At 41.1% G+C, this 16,465-nt stretch overlaps 1 protein-coding gene across 1 annotated transcript in view; it reads right to left on the bottom strand.

Moving 5' to 3' along the window:
- The window catches only part of LOC122992678 (anosmin-1), a 46,644-nt gene extending 35,980 nt beyond the window's left edge, over positions 1 to 10,664 (bottom strand). Inside the window, exons 1-2 of the mRNA XM_044366549.1 lie at positions 10,387 to 10,664; positions 4,377 to 4,424 (exon numbers count right to left, since the gene is read on the bottom strand). Coding sequence (XP_044222484.1) covers positions 4,377 to 4,424; positions 10,387 to 10,578 — 240 coding nt within the window. The 5' untranslated portion in view covers positions 10,579 to 10,664. The remainder of the gene's footprint in view (positions 1 to 4,376; positions 4,425 to 10,386) is intronic.
- Positions 10,665 to 16,465: the final 5,801 nt, after the last annotated feature.

The raw sequence follows: 16,465 nt of genomic DNA on the forward strand, positions 1-16,465 counted from the left end.
GAGCGCTCATTACTCCGATATTGAACTGACAGCGTCATGGAGAGCAACTTTAGATGTGGGATTTAAGTGCTGAAGAAGTCTTAACTGCAGTTCCACAGCCTTTTCGCCTCCTCTGCTGTGGCCACGTCTTTGGGTTTTTTTTGCTGTGGGGGTTTTCATTCTCTGCCACCCACCATGTGAATAATGAGCTCTACAGATAGCAGCCAATGAAGCGACCCCCCCTTTAGCCAATGAAACTTAACAACCATGTCCAGATCAGGTCCTTCCTGCTGGGACTGACCAGCCCTGCTTCACACTCCTCTGCCACCCACCCACACACACACACACACACACATTAACATACTCTCATACTGCCTCAAACTAAAACAAAAAAAAAAAAGAGAAACTATAGCGAATACCATCTTAATCACATTTAATAAAGTCATCAAGTGAAAATGACTCAGACTGTTTCCTACACTCTGCTTAGCAGTTGACTGCCCACTGCTTTCTAGTCCAGCTTGCTTTTGAGGTGTCGGTGCTGGTAATGTGGCCGACACAGGGAGGTGAGACCAACGTCTGGCCTCAATATGACCAAAAGGTGCTTTGAAGTCTGTTTAAGCACCTAACAGTCTCAGCCATGCCCAGCTGTAACCTACCAACCAGCACCCACTTTATCACATCTTTTCAGTGCACCGCAAGATATACTACCTACCGCCAAAGACAGGATGACCACACAAAAGACTTGTAAACCGCACTGACAAGCTCTTCAAGCTTCAAGCGAAAGTGACACATTCCCCCACAACATAGTTTGTTTTCTAATTAAGATTAATGTTAATTGAAAAGCGAGTTGATTTTGTAGGTTTCAACTGACACTGAAGAAAAAGTTTGACCATTTTATTTTGCCGTGAGAAAATGTGGGGGTTGGTGGGGGGGTGGGGGGGGTGGGGGGGGGGGGGGGGTGGGGGGGGGGGGGGTGGGGGGGGGGGGGGGGTTTGACAGTGGGCTTTGAAAGACACTTTTGAATGAGACATAGTAGCATTCCAGGGATTGTTATTCCCGCAAACCGCTCCAAAGCCTCCAACATGTGAAGACGAAGGCGCATGTAATCCAAAGGGTAAACACTTCTTATTCTTAAGCTGGTATGTGAAGCTCAGGGTGTGATTGGGAGGAAAAGAGTGCTCGAAAGAGCCACCTGGGATATGTGAGTGATCTATGAAAGACATGTACGACTCATTGCTGCCAAATGGACACCAGAGAGCTTTTTTAAGGTGCAAACTCTTTGGGTTTCGGCTAATATACAGACAAAAAGTAAGGTCAAGTGAAAATCCCACTGCTGGATGTTATATTACAGACCGGTGCTTTAATATTTCTTCAGCCTAGTGATCACCACTCAACCTAATTCATTGAGAGATCAGTCTCAATGGAGAAACAGTCCCGGATATTGAGTCTTTTTACAAGAAAAATATTATACTTTCCTCCTCAGGAACTATAAATGATGGGCACTTTCCAAAGACTCACCACAGGCCAACTGATCCAGGCATAATGCACATGTCCTTTCCTCTCTTCCTTCCCTGACAGCAGTTTGAGTAATGAAACGCACCGCTTTGTTGCAGACCGGAGCTGCCTTAAGTCAGTCCTAGCATTTGATTTGGTGGCTGGATCACACCCGTGGGGGGAAAGCAGCCCTACTAATATCAGCCATGGTCTGAATGTGGAAAGCTTCCTGGCTTCTTCTGCAGATGCACAAAATCTATTTTCTGTGCACCAGCAGAAAAAAAGAAGAACACCCTGGAGAGTTTAAAACTTTCAGGGAACACATCCAAACTTCTCAAGTGGGGAGCTCTAACAGTAGGGAGACAAAATGACAATAGCTCATAGAAAACGCCTGCTGTCTTTTCTCCTGGTGTCTCCCTGCTGAATGGAGTTTGTCTGCTGGTCCAGTGTTATGGCATGATAATGACTCCCCGGCTCTCCAAATGCCACCTCGCTCTGCTCTGGAGAGAGAGAGAGAGAGGGCAAGCAGGTTAATTACCATGACAATGGGGACGCTGAGAGCGGGGCCGACGCCGGACACTGCATACAAAATGACCGGGATGACTTTCTCATCACAAATGGGAGGCTTTGATTTCCTAAAACGCAGCCAGATGGACGAGGTCACAGTATCTTTGTCTAAATTATTAGGCAGCCCTTCCTCACATTTTCCTCACAGGCGGGGAGCTCTCCGTGGCTGTTAAACAGAGCTCTGGGTGGACAGGCCTTCTGCCCTAACGCACTCCTCGGGAGCCACTGCCTTTGTCTCTCTGTTTGACTGTGTGCTGTTCATGAAGTGAAGAGGCTAATCAGCGGTTGTAGAGCCATTCACAGGGAACCACTGTACAGCATGGGCCCGTACAATTGTTAAGAGTGGCTACAATAGCTCTGTGTTTTGACACACTACACACAGGCCCTGAGTGTGCACTCAAGTCATTAATGTGGATGTGAAGTGTGGTGATGTTTGCTACCAAAATATTGACTTTCGGCCCCAAATTAAACTTCAGCACCGTGCCCTGGCTCGCATCCTGAATGGCTGAACGAAAAGCTAGGATACAATTAAATTAATTAAATTCAAAGAGCCCTTGAAACTGTTTAGAATGGCAGAGCAGTGGAGCTTTACATTTGTACAGCACTTATGCAGGCATATCATTATTTTTAAGGGTTTACATCGAACTGGGTCGCAGTTATTTACTGCCTACATGCGGGATAAAGAAGTGCTAACTGACATTCTCGTTATAGAGAGGGAGAACAAAAAATCCATTAAAAGACTTTGGACCTTTGCAAAGTTTCAGCAATGTTAGCTGGTTGATTATGAAAACAGTATGCTGTGTTTGGACTCGCAGCCAGCAAAAGCCCTTTCAAACATAAAACTCTGCAATGACTGGGGAACGATGAGTGCCAAGAGCCGATGTTGGCCATCACAGTGGAAAGGAGAGAAACAAGTTTCACAGCATTATAGTGAAAACAAAGGAGGTCTGCCTCCTTTAGAGCCTATTCATTAACTTTAAAGATACAAACTGGATACAGATGGTTTAAAATAATAAAAGGACATTTTTTATCTCACATTTTGCTCGAGACAATCTTGAACTGTTAAACTTTACAATCTACACACAGATTCTATGAATTCAAAATTCAGCGATGTGACAGAACACCGTGTTGTAAATATTTGCTGAGCAGAGTAAGAGAAATAACCCATACATTCACAGATGTTAGTAGAAGGCACAAAGCACAATAGCTCTGCTGTATCACAGGCAATGCAAACTGCCAAGGAAACAATTTGAAATTCAAAAAAAGGAATTTAGAAATCAAACAGAAAGGGTCATTTTGTGAGGCCGCTGATACTAGACACTGATTGTGATTAATATGTACACCAACTGTGAGGCCATGTTAAGTAAGCATTAAAAAAAAAATGCAGCCACTTCGCTTTTTCCTGAATTTCCAATTAATCACCATCACTGTAATACTGAGATTTACCATCAGTTTCTCAGCCAGCATTCCTCTTTAAGTACCCCAGAGTTTTTTGAGAAAAGCTAATAAATACACACAAGGATTACAGATAACCTGTCATCACCCGGACGATAACATACTTCCTGTATATTATTTAGACACGTTTTTATAGTGTGAAGGGAAAACCCAGAAGAAGAAAAACAAACAGACGCCCAGCTTCATCAAAGGGAAACTGTCCTACCATGAATATGTGTTGTATATGTCCTATTTTGAGTTCTCATGGGTTACCAGCATTGAATTCAGCTTTCACAGCCTGTGTGTGTAGAGACAAGAGCCTCTGGCAGCTATAGAGAGCATTGTTCAGATTTCAAACTTGGACTAGGCTGTGCTAGCGTATCATCCTTCTTATTTCAGCCCCACAGTCTATACGGCACATCTCTGAGGGCCTTGTCAACAGATCCAGGAGAGTCTGATAGAACATGTCAGCGCCATCTTTTCAGAGGAGCTGTCAACACCAGCTTTGTATCAACCTTCTTTGGGACGGGGCACGAAACACAAACAAGCCCTGCGGGATGTGTACCATAATGCGTCCTACTGAAATTCCAAATGACAAGAATACAAAAAAAAGCAATCATGCTTTGCTTTCATGAATCAACAGGCATATAACTTGATAATCGAATCCCATTTACAAGAACAAATGAGTGTCAATGAAAGCAGGAGCGATCTAGTAAAGACTAGCTGAAAAGAAAAAGAGGTTTTCTAATGATAATCTGTGTCAACAGGTCTCAGAGTAATTCCTGCAGGCATGACAAAAGTAGTCTTGTTGTGACTTGTGTACTTTATGTTGTATTATCCTCTGATAATGAGGCATGTATGTGGCATGCGTCTCATTCATGAAAGAAATGAAACCACACTACCTTGGAGCACTGCTTGTGATTCTGGCACCAAACCAAGGATCCATTATTCTGTGAAAAAGGGAGAAGGAAAAAATATCATCAGTCATCACACTTTAAAAATATACAATAATCCATTTATCACATTAACGTGTTGTAGCTTTGACCCCCTCCTTTTACTATTACAATGCATGTTATTTCCTTTAAGTCATGGTCTTTTTGATTAATGATAATGCTAACAGTACACAAATTTCAAAAACAGACTTTGAGTCTGCTTTGCGTGCTGAGGGCATGTAACCTAAGCAGGAAAGTGGGGTCACTCCACCAGGGACAGGGAGAACCTCTGGTCATTTTCACCAGAGCATGGTGACCTCGGCTTTTCTGAGGACCTGTTTGATCTCTCAACAGACGTCCCTGAGGTCACTGAGGTGGGAACTGATGTCAGCACTCCTGTGTGGACTGCAGATACCGCTAATTTCCTCTAATTGCTGTAGAAGTGCCACCTTCTGCGCTGCAATGAGACAAACATTTGGTCCTAATAACGCTGTGTATTTATAAATCCTCTATGTGTAAATATGGAGAGTTGTCAAGCGAAGGACCAGTGGGGGTAAGTGGCTTGTGCAAGTGGCCGTTTCCTGAATTCTGTTAGAGCAAAGAATTATGTTGTCAGTCTCTGCAAACATAATTGTGCTTGGATGACAACTACAAGGCTAGTGCTTCAGAATAAATGGACAGCAGATAAACAGGAAAGAGACAAAATGTTTAAATGTGCTGTGTTTCAGAAAACGGCACATTTAGGTTGATGTTTTAAGCCTGTAATAACTGTCTTGTTAGCGGACCCAAGCCGTAAACACACCTTATAAGTTGATATGGCGATACATGTTATATCTATTTTACACTTCCAGCAGATATGGAGCAACATTAGTGTTAATTTGGAGTTTACATCTGATGAATGTAAGTCCAAAATTCACTCTCCTTTTCTCTCTGTTTTGGTCCCTACTAACTCCTGGGGGAATTATCCCATTGTTTAGCTGCTCAAAGCTCAACTATGTGCACCACTTAATTGCTAACTTTGCAGGCCATAAAACCGAAACAATGAGCTGAAATAAGCTAAAACACTCCAGAGTTAGAAGACAACTCTCTGTGGGACACCTGTGACATTACATATAGTCATTTGATCCATTGTTAATATGGAAATATTGATTATAATTGCATTAAATCCTACTGTCTCTTCTTGCGCAGAGTAAGTAATAAAAAAATCAAATGGAAAATTCTCAATGGAGGCTCTAAGTTTTAACATTAATGGAATTCATTCTAGTCAATGACCTGGATCTGAGCCTCACTTTTGGATGTTCTCTGTGCGTCTCGAAGCAGTGGGATACAGCCAAACTTTAGGGGTCTGCAGGCAAAAAGTCTGCTTAAGTTCAATGTCAAGTTCAAAGCCTTTTCCCACAATGTAATCCAGAAGAAATTTCCCATGAGACCTTAGGAGAGAACTTATCATTAAAGGGTTTAATTTGACATCCAGTACCAGTAAGTGCTGTGCTTTTAGCGTCAATGATAATGGTCAAATGGCTTCAAAGGAATTCATGATTGTATGGTCATGTCTTCTGAGAATCTCCTTCCACAAAAACTAGATAAGAATGAAAAATATATGAGTCTGAGCACCAAGGAGACTTGGAATAGTTGTTTCATTTTGTCATTGAATGAAGTGAAAATGCACGCTAACTTGGCTGAAGTGTTCAGTGTGCATCCGCAGCGTTTGTGTGGAATAGAGCACATTCACTCTGTTTGGCCTTATGTTGATTAAAATATGAATTATTCCTCACTAGTGCATAATTTTGTGCTGTATCACATGATTAAACTCCCTCTGGAGTTCACTATCTTATGAGAAATGATCAATCCAACCGGGCCTTATCCCCTGTTGATGACAACTAGTAAATAAAACCTTGACATTTAAATTGGCAGCCAATGGCGCAGGATAATTTATACAGCTTGTCACAACTCAAGACCATGTCCTAAATCATCAATCGTGGTTTTTGACACCTTTCTTTGCCCATCAATCAACAGCGACAGGACCAGATCCACAGAGGAGCTAATTCTGTTGTGTGACAGCATCCCTGTAGCAGGGAAGCTCAGCAGGATGTTGCCCCAGCTGTCCAGTCCTGACCCCACCATGTCAGGGACCAACGGGGGAATAATTATAGGTCAGGACTTCATCCTTCTGACTCACCATGACATTCCTCTGCAGTCTGAACATTATGCAGTGCTGAGGACTGTCAAGGACTCCGGTGAATGAATGCTTTCCAGATATCCTCCTGTGTGATTGGGGTCGAGGAGGGAAGGCCAGACAGTGGTCCACGAATGTGTGGCTAAGGTGAACTCATCGTTTTGTTACTGACGCTGGTGGAGTCGTGTAAACAGGGCATTCATCACAGAGATACATTCTGGCTGTTGTCAGCTGAGAAGTTGGAGCAGGTGGCCAGGGGCATGTTGTATTGTCTAGACAACTGAGTGAACATGGACAAAAAAACCCTTTTATCTTTGAGGACAGCATTCCACCTTTTGAAAATGGAAATCTTTTGTTTCCTACGGGCCTCTGGTTCGGATTAAATGGATCTCAGTTTACATTGAAGAGGAGTTTTTGAATTGCATTTTACCTTGTCTATATGTTCACCAGCATTAAACCAGTCAGAGTATCTCTGTGTAGAAAATACTGTAGGTCTATGAGACCTTGTACATTTCTGGCAAAGTTGACAGGAGACAGGACTTCAAAGGACAGACTGGTGTCTCTGTATGTCCTTTGACAGCCGAGGGGTCCTCAGGCAACACCAAAATAACTGATCTTTAAGGGCACATATGCAGCACTAAAATAACGGGCCTCAAGATTTAGACTTTGACTTGAGTGGGTGTGAGGGCTGTGGTCATTCTGCTTATCAATTATTCACTTTATATGAATTATTTGACCAGGGCTCTGAAAGTGAGCTAATGTGTTTAACGCACATCCAATCTTAACATAAAAGGGCGTTTCAGAAACAACACTGGAGTAAAGTTGTCTCCAGTTAGGAATGAAGGCTCTTTGTCAAATGAAGTAGCTGAGGGTGTAGCAGCGCTGGCAGCTGAGATTTATAGACGAGACTGTCATGGTTTAAAAGCATTTACAGAGAGGTGAGGCCAAGCTACATAGACCCCTATTCATCTGCTGTCTTTACTAATGAAAAACTCCACACATGAGACGAGCACTGGCTGAGGTTTGATTCCACCGCGGGTTATTTCATATCAAAGGCGAAAAACAAGGGGAAACGGAAAAACTACTTTCCAATGTTTTTTCTTCCCTTCACTTGAAACACAAATCTCTCAAGCAAGATGTTTAGGCTTTACTGCGCCGCACATTACAAAATGAATGACTGAATTTTAAAATGTTAGATTTTTATTGCTCCGAACGTAATAACAAGACCTCACGGACACACCTTGTTTTTGGCTTCACAGGTCCACACATAAATAATCCACTACAAGGCTGATGCTTTCAGAATACATTATTGCACAGGGCTCCCAGCTCGCTCTTAATATTTTAAAGTGTCCGAGACTAATATTTATGGTTGGGTGTTCCCCGCAAGTCTACTGTACCAGGGGTGACAAGTTCCCCAAATGTGGAGTAAAATGTCAATAAATCTGTATTTGGAAATACTATTACATCAATAAATCTACAGTTGCTATAAATCTGACAACCAATGGACTACCCATGGGCTTTTGAACTCCATGCTTGTTGCCATTTCACACTAAGTCATAATTGCAACAATTAAAACAAAGATTGTCCTCTGTCTCTCAGCCACATAAAAAGGAAAGACGTGTGGGTGTTCATGACATCTGCAAGTGCTAAACTCTCCCAGTTTCATTTCAAGAGTGATCAAATTAGAGCTGATATGAAAAACAGATTTCTAAATTACAGCTGCAAAACCTGTTAAGAGCACAAACTGTACAGATTACTAGATATTGAGATATTGAAATATTGAGAAACGGTAGGCAAAAGTCACCACTTTGACATACAGCCCAGGCCTTTCATTTCCATAAAAATGGAAAGTGTTGCATGTCTTGGTTTTCCTATTGAGTATTAAATGACCCCTGAAGGATGTCCAAGTTGAATTAAGAGGTCTGTCGTCTCAATTATTGGAGTGGAGCTCTGAGCTGCCTGTCGGCCCGTTACAGTAATAAGATCTGGCAGAGGAAGCAGATCCACCTGTAGGTTGTGCTGACTGAGCATGCTCCAGTGTTGTGGCAACAGTACATTAGAGCTTATCACATTTAGCACAATTGGGCGCCAGCATTTAGCAGGAAGGTGACCTCAGCGGAGAAGCATTGGTAGCTCAGTGTATATCTCCTACATGCCTATGAGGTGTGATGCTGGCATTTATTGGCAGGACCAGAGGGTAGAGGGCAGTGGGGGGGGGGATGTTTTTGCAGCTGACCAGACCCCCCATTTTCACATGAAAGGACTGTTGAGTACACAGTGCATAAGACAGTCCTTGTAGATTATCAACAATTGCCTTCTATTCTTAGACCCACACGCTTGCTCAAGCAACCTTGCTTATCACTAACCACAAAAATGCTCCTCTCTTTAGACAAATACCTTTGTCTCATTTTCTCCTTACTGAAAAAGTCTGGCTGCACTGACTCTGAGGCTCTGCAGTCAATTATATAGACTGTTAGATGTTCATTAGAGGTGAGACTTAATCAGTTATTTGACTTCTCATTCAGCTGGTGGCTGATTTAATGCAGCAACTTTGCAACTCATGGCAGCAAATACTCTTGGAATTTTCTTAAAACAAATCCCTGACATTCCTTGCCAAGCTGCGCTTTAATAAGAAACACTGTTTTCAATCTGTGTCCTTTGGATGCACAGCAGTGCTGGTTTCTGTACTACTAGGATTTTAATTGCAGTTAACTGCATTCATCCTTCACTCCAGGTGTGTATTATTCTTCAATAAAACTGCTCAAATTAACTGCAGTAGGTCGTTGTGTCCCGCAGACCTGCATTGAGAACCACTGCACATGATCAATTAGTGTTTTTAAAGTAAACTGATGAGAAAGAAACAAGTAATGTGCACTGTTGATTAATTACTCCTAATTACAAATTTACCTCGCTCCACTATGTTTCCTGACAATTGGGGATTAATTAATGCACCTTGAGAAAGACAAGCCTTGCAAATGCAAATGGGGTGAGCATAACGGCAGTCACCAGATAGATAGCTGATGAAAAGGAGCAGAGGGGAGAAGGATCAGTGACCGGTCCTTTTCTCTAGAGTCCTGAGAGAGAACAGTGTGTCCAGTGAAGGGTGAAAAACAACTTCTGACACCACATACCAAATCAAACCCAGAATACAGCTAATTTATAGTGGCTTCAGGCAAGGACTACATCACAACATGCTCTGCTGGGATACTAGTGAAAAATTCTAATTATCAATATAAAAGGAAGTGGTTCCTCTCATTTGGGAGGAGTGCATATACATTCAAAATACATGGGCAACTTACAGTTCACAAAAAATGTGGAGTTATAACTGGAATCCATTACATTTGTAATAATTTTACAGTAATTAGCAACTTATGAATGGAAACTGGCTCCACTGAGAGGCATCCATCATCTGTCAGGCTCAAAAATACTGCAATGTATTAATTAGATATTTTGAAGGCGGCCCAGTCTACCAGTGAAATACTGCATGTGGCAACTTTGCAAGTAACTCAAACCATTTTTATAGATGCTTATATCTGCAACTGGTGTCTGCTGACACTTTCTTCTATGCAATTCATTGTCAATGATAATACTGAATGAAAAGAAACACAAGTGAGAAAGTATTTCAGCACCATTAGTGATCTGCTCCTGTCTGCTTACAATGGGCTCCAGAGAAACAGGTTTGACTTATGTGGGGAACGATCGACTATAGCAAATATTCATTCATAAATGAACACAACATCGCATTTGTCTCGTATTTTCTACACATAGCCAGGAGTTGGAGGGACTGTGGCCACATGTTCGTACCTGAGAGTGCTTGAAAAAAGCAGAGATGCGAGTGATGTGCAGACTGAGGCATCTCGAAGCGCATCTTGCTCGGTAAATACTGGCAGTGAAGAAAGAGTCGTCCTGCTTCCTCGCGGACACACTTCCCGGGCTCGTTAACGCCGTAATCCATAAACACAGGGTCACACACACGTTCAGGCTCCTAGAAAACATGGTCCGGCGGCTGTGTATTTTAATCCCTCCACGGATCGGACAATACTGCGTGCAAGCTCCGCCGGAGAAACTAAAGAAACTTCAATTATACACTGGGGAGGAGTCACGGGCTCACGTGCCCTGCGATTGGAGGATCCCGCGGTGACTGACAGACACGAGGAGGGTTAAGCAGGTAGACTGCTGCATAGTCTGAACACAATTCAAAGCATGGGCAGGTTGTCCCGTGTGCAGGCCAAGCAGGAGGAAAAGCGTGATCTCCATTCAAATGTGTAGGAATCGTATGAATGAAGATGATGGTCTAGTTAACTTGTAATGATATGAGCAAATGGAAACAGATGAGCACATGTTATGTTGTTGCTACTTTGATTCACACAAGTCCAATTAGTGTTTTATTACTGAACACATGATCTATCTATCTATCTATCTATCTATCTATCTATCTATCTATCTATCTATCTATCTATCTATCTATTTATCTATCTTTTTGTCTAGAATGATCAAAATTAAAGCAGCAGAGGCAGAGATATCCTGACTTTTAGTCACAATAGTTACACTGGATCCTGCATTTCCCATAATGCACCTAGATATCTTCTTTAATTAGACCGTCCCTGCCCTCTCAATGCACCAATTTAAACTCCACACTAACTTCCAGTTTATAACGCAGGGTTAAAAGTTTTAAAAATGTTTTTTTTTAATTTAAAGTCTCAAGTCCAAGATGGGATAACCCTGATGACACCATCAGTTATTTTTTCAAATTTTAGAAAGCTTTCTCCAGAGCCACATAAGACATTAAACAAGTGTTTTGACAAGTTTTGTGTATAGAATTTGTGAAGTGCCCCTTTAATGTTGACTTTTCCCCAAAAAAACATGGAAAAAATCATTGCAGATCTTGTGCTTTTTTTGTTTGTTTACTTACTTTAATTTATTCATTCACTTTTTGTCAATGTGTCAGCGTTTGCCTTCGTCATAAAATAGCACCACATACCCAAACATCAAGTACACCAGGTACACACCTGTTTACTCCAATGTAAGCAGAAGGGTTAGACCTACTGCCATCTACTGATGACACCACTCATCAGAAATGTGGAGTCGACAGGTTTTCTGTACCAAGCCTTCACATATGGCCTTGGTAAAGCTTGCCAACATCCCAGGGAAGCCCTTTCCTTTAGCTCTCGCCTCCCAGTTTAACAGTAGCTTGGAAAAACAATTCAACATGGAAAACCATTAAAACCATCCTGACTGAATTCCTTAAGATGGACTCCCAACTTCTGGCATTATTTCATTGCCTAAGGTACGGAGAAAATATGACATGTAGGAAAAGCTTGAAATCCTTGCTATTTATTGGTGTAAAGGAGTGAGTATTTAATTAGAAAGTTCCCTTGAGGGTTTACAAGACACTCCTGCTTTTGTCAGCTCATGAAGAACTTCCCTGAACCCCATTACAGCAGCAGCATAATGAACTTTTATAGGTGTTGCTCTTAAACTGAATGCAAGAGTGGGAGTGAAACACACTTACACACCATCATTAGATTTGGCTTAAGTCGTCGTCTTGCCTCGGGACATTCATGCGTTACGCTAAATAGCTCAACCCCTGACTCTCCAGTGAAATGATAATATGCCCTTATGAGCACATCCTGAACAGCAGACACTGTCTCCAGCAATGATGTGAATCACACAAACAAAAACAAATTCCCATGTCATTCAGAAAAACTCAACAGTCTGCTTGGTGAAAGTATGCAGAGCCCTGTAATGAGAACACTGGCCTGCTATAATTTTGTACAACTTTGGTGATGTATCATACAAATCATCTCTTAGCTCTCTAATGATATGATGACTGTGTGTTCATTTCCCTGGTGGTCTCAGACATACAATGTAACTTGCAGTGAGAGATCCCTTGCCACTCTTAAAACATTTAAACACGGATGTCTGTGTACCTTAAAAACAGTATAATGGCTTAATTTGTTGGCTTATTACAGCCATGTGTGGTTGGGAGGGGGGGGGGTTTTATAGTGTGGAGTGAAGGAAACACACTGTCTGTGTGCGGTCCTGATGTCTCCTGCAGTCTGTGGGTCACGTATCCCTCCGACGCCATGCTTTCATTGACTGGGAAAAGCCTCTGCCCATGTGAACTCAGACTGTGAGCAATCTAAAGCGGACATGTTTGTCTGACCTGAGGTGGGAGAACGAACGTCACTGCGTTAATTCACACCTACATTTACAACAAGTATCCATTAGCAACACGTGTTTACTTATACAAATAGACCTGGATGTAGATAAACTTGCTCACGATACTGATATATTTCCTCTGGTGCACCAAGAGTTCATTACTTCATGCCTTTAGCTCCAGTGGCCCTAAACAGCTTTTTAAAGTTCCAGTCTCCAATCTTTTCTGTTTACTCCTGTCTATGTGCACCCATTGCACTATTTCTCTATAAATAATCTTATTATCTGTATTGAAACCTTTCTCTGATCTTCATACTCCATCCTGAGAGCTCATTCTGATCCTACACACAAATAAATATCAATATTATCTGCCAATCAATATCCCTGTGTTCAGTGGTAACCAGGAACTGATATAATATACAGAATTTTAATTCACATACAATCATCATATGCTCTTTGGGATTCTGTTCATACTACAGCCTCTTTGCTCTCGCTTTAGATGGTATTCCGAAAGATGACTCGATATGCTGGTGTGGCAAGGGACCAGCTGCAGTCCCATAGCTACAAAAAATGTGGGCTCTTTCTGCCACATGATCTGACAAAAGGCATCTTAGAAGACAACACTCCAGTATCAGTGTCATTCAGCCTGCATACTCCTGAGAAAGAAGGAGCATAGCGATCAAACACATGAGTATCTTTGATCCTTAAAGGTGCAGGTGGATTCATAGTTCACACCTTTGATGAGGAGCCGCCCGGATCAGAGCAGACAACCGGCTTTTGTTGTGAGCACTAGCAAACAAAAGAGAAGGGGATTAGTTCAGATGGAGGCAGTGTCCCAACATAGATAGCTTCAGTAGTAAGTGCAATAATAATATAGATGCATTTGTGGAAAATGTGACTAGAAAATACCAAACCATGTATTCCTGAATTAAATAGTAAATCTCCATCATTTATAGGTATTGTTCCAGTGTTTTAATTATGGAAACAAGCATTGTGTTGACAGTAATATCTAGTTCTGTTTCTCACCACCTGCTACAGAACAGATTGACACCCACTAATACAGGAGACAGAAAGTTTAAAGACATCCCGTGTGATGACAACACAAACTCTGAGACCATAATTCCACCACACCTGAGATTATCACTGCTAAATCTGCACAGGGTGTGGATTTAATATAAATCAAAGTGATACTAAGTTAAAAAAAACTGCTTGAGGCAAATGAGCAGCCAACACTAAACAGAAAACATGAGATCTATCACTGAAAGAAAGGTACAACGATGACATCATTGCAACAGATAACATCTACATTGTCAGTCATCAAGTAGAGGCAGAAAACATTAATATTCACATGGCTGTTGATTAAACACCTTTCATCACATACCAAGCTAAGAAATAACTGTTCTTGAAGTAGTAAATAAATTAAATAAATTAAATCATTTCACTAAGTGTCTGTCAAAATCTTGTCATTTCACTTGAGATAACTGGAGCAAGTTGATCTGCATTGCAAGCGAATTCATTTTTGCTTCAGCGGATTTTATTTTTAACTCCGTATTAATATGTGTGGCACAGGGAGAATCATATAATTTCACTAATGTTGTATGCATCTCTTGCAGATAAGAGAGTTGCTAATATCGATCTGTAGGCTATTCGTCATAATGTAGATGTACAAACAATACATCATGTCTGATTTGGTCTATTACTTACCATTCATGCCTTTATTTCTATGATACTTTACACTGTTATTCTTTTCAGGTGAACCATGAGTGAAAGGTTATGTCTTGAAAGTAATAAAACATAGTAGGTGGAAAATGTTTTTCTCTCTAAATAGGCTGTCTCACTGATAAAAAAAAAAAAAAAAACCCTTTCGCTGTACAGTCACTCTTTTGTCTATTCATAATTTCAAGGTTATTCATTCCTTTCACTGTAAAAATATTTGTCTTCTACATGAGGTTGGAAAAAACCGACTTGGCATGGAGTAGTTCTAAATAGATGCCTGCGTGGAATATTTTCCTTTTTTTACTGTGTCCCAAAACAATGCAGCGTTGTGAAATGGTGGGGGATGATATCCAGCACAAACTGCTTTCACATATAAAACACCCACTCAGTGCTAAAGTTACATTTAGTTTTCAGTTTAGACAGTGATGGTTGACTGACAGCTGAGTATCCCTCAGTGGTTGTTATTAAGACAGATGATTATAACCGCACCTTTTTCACAAAGTGAGCCGGTGTTTTGTTTTCTGCTTGGATATGATAAATAGACAAAGAGGAGAAGGGGAGGATAGAGTCATAAAACAGTACTGATTTAAAGTGATGCAGAAAATATATTATCTATATAAGGAAGATGTCAATGCTCATTAACAGGTAGTGTACCACTTTGTACCACTAGATGGCACTGTGTCCACAGGCAAATTTTAGGTCTAGACAAGTGCCTTGACACCTCTCTCTCTCCCTTTCTCTCTCTCTCTCTCTCTCTCTCTCTTTCTCTCTCTCTCTCTCTCTCTCTCACACACACACACACACAATATTTTCCAGGAGATGATCCAGCATTAATACCCAACAATGGAGAATCTAACAGGGGGGATTTTGTTCTCTCGTCTGAGGCAAACAATTATCAGATATGATGGAAAATAGAACACATTTTGAAATTCAATGTAATCTCTTTTTCTGTGTCAGACACACACACACACATTCAAATGTTTTTTACACACACATACAAAAACACACAACTCTAACATAATGTCAATGGATTTATCCATGTTTTATAACCTAATTTAGTAGGGAAATGTTAACAGATGGTACTCGACTGTGAATCTTTTTATTTTACAGACCTGTATCAGATCAGGAGGTGCTTGATATGTCTGCATGAATGACTTTCATCAGAAGGTGAGAAAACACAGTTACTATTGTTCTCTCATGTCTGTTATACAACCCCACCATTCTCAGCCACATGTAAATCTCTGCGCTTCTCTTTGTTGTCATCGCTTATTGCCAGAAGGAACAACAAAAACCACAACAGCCATGTTCACATATCATCTCCTGAACCTGGAGGTCAGGAAAGTGATTATGTAGAGTGACATGTCACAATTCTGTGTTGGGTGTCTAGCTGAGTGGAAGCCCATTACACAGCATTATGTTGCTATGACAAAGCAGGAGGTTGAAACCAGTGATCCACTGCACAGCAGACATGCCCATCCCCCAACCTCTACACTAGCAATACAGTATCACTGGGAGATCATAGCTCCAGTGAGATTCTCCCAGCTATAAATCATACAGTAGAAATGCTTTTATATGCCCTGCGGTTGTAAGATGAAAGCTAACCTAACCTAGCCCTATATTTTCAGCACCAGCCTGGTTACGATAGATATATTTTGAGCTCACTCAAGACAACATTAAAAGATATAAATAAGTTAAACTGTAATGTGAGATAAACACAGATAATTTGCATTTTTTAATAGGCCCTTGCATGGTTCCTTTGGCCTCACTTTCCAAAGCTACACATATTAATATGACATACCAGTGAACAGTCTTTATCATCGAAATAAGGAGATGAGAAATGTTATATTAAAGATTTGGGTTTGAAGGATTTATCACCATCATGCCATCTGATTAAATTACTCAATGAATACATTGTGCTACCTAAGAGGAATATTTTCTATAATGTATAACATCTCACGCTTGTGACACATACAATAGTCTCCATGGAGACTTATCTGTAACATCTATG

This window comes from Thunnus albacares, chromosome 11 (assembly GCF_914725855.1).
Source record: "Thunnus albacares chromosome 11, fThuAlb1.1, whole genome shotgun sequence".
Taxonomy (NCBI): domain Eukaryota; kingdom Metazoa; phylum Chordata; class Actinopteri; order Scombriformes; family Scombridae; genus Thunnus; species Thunnus albacares.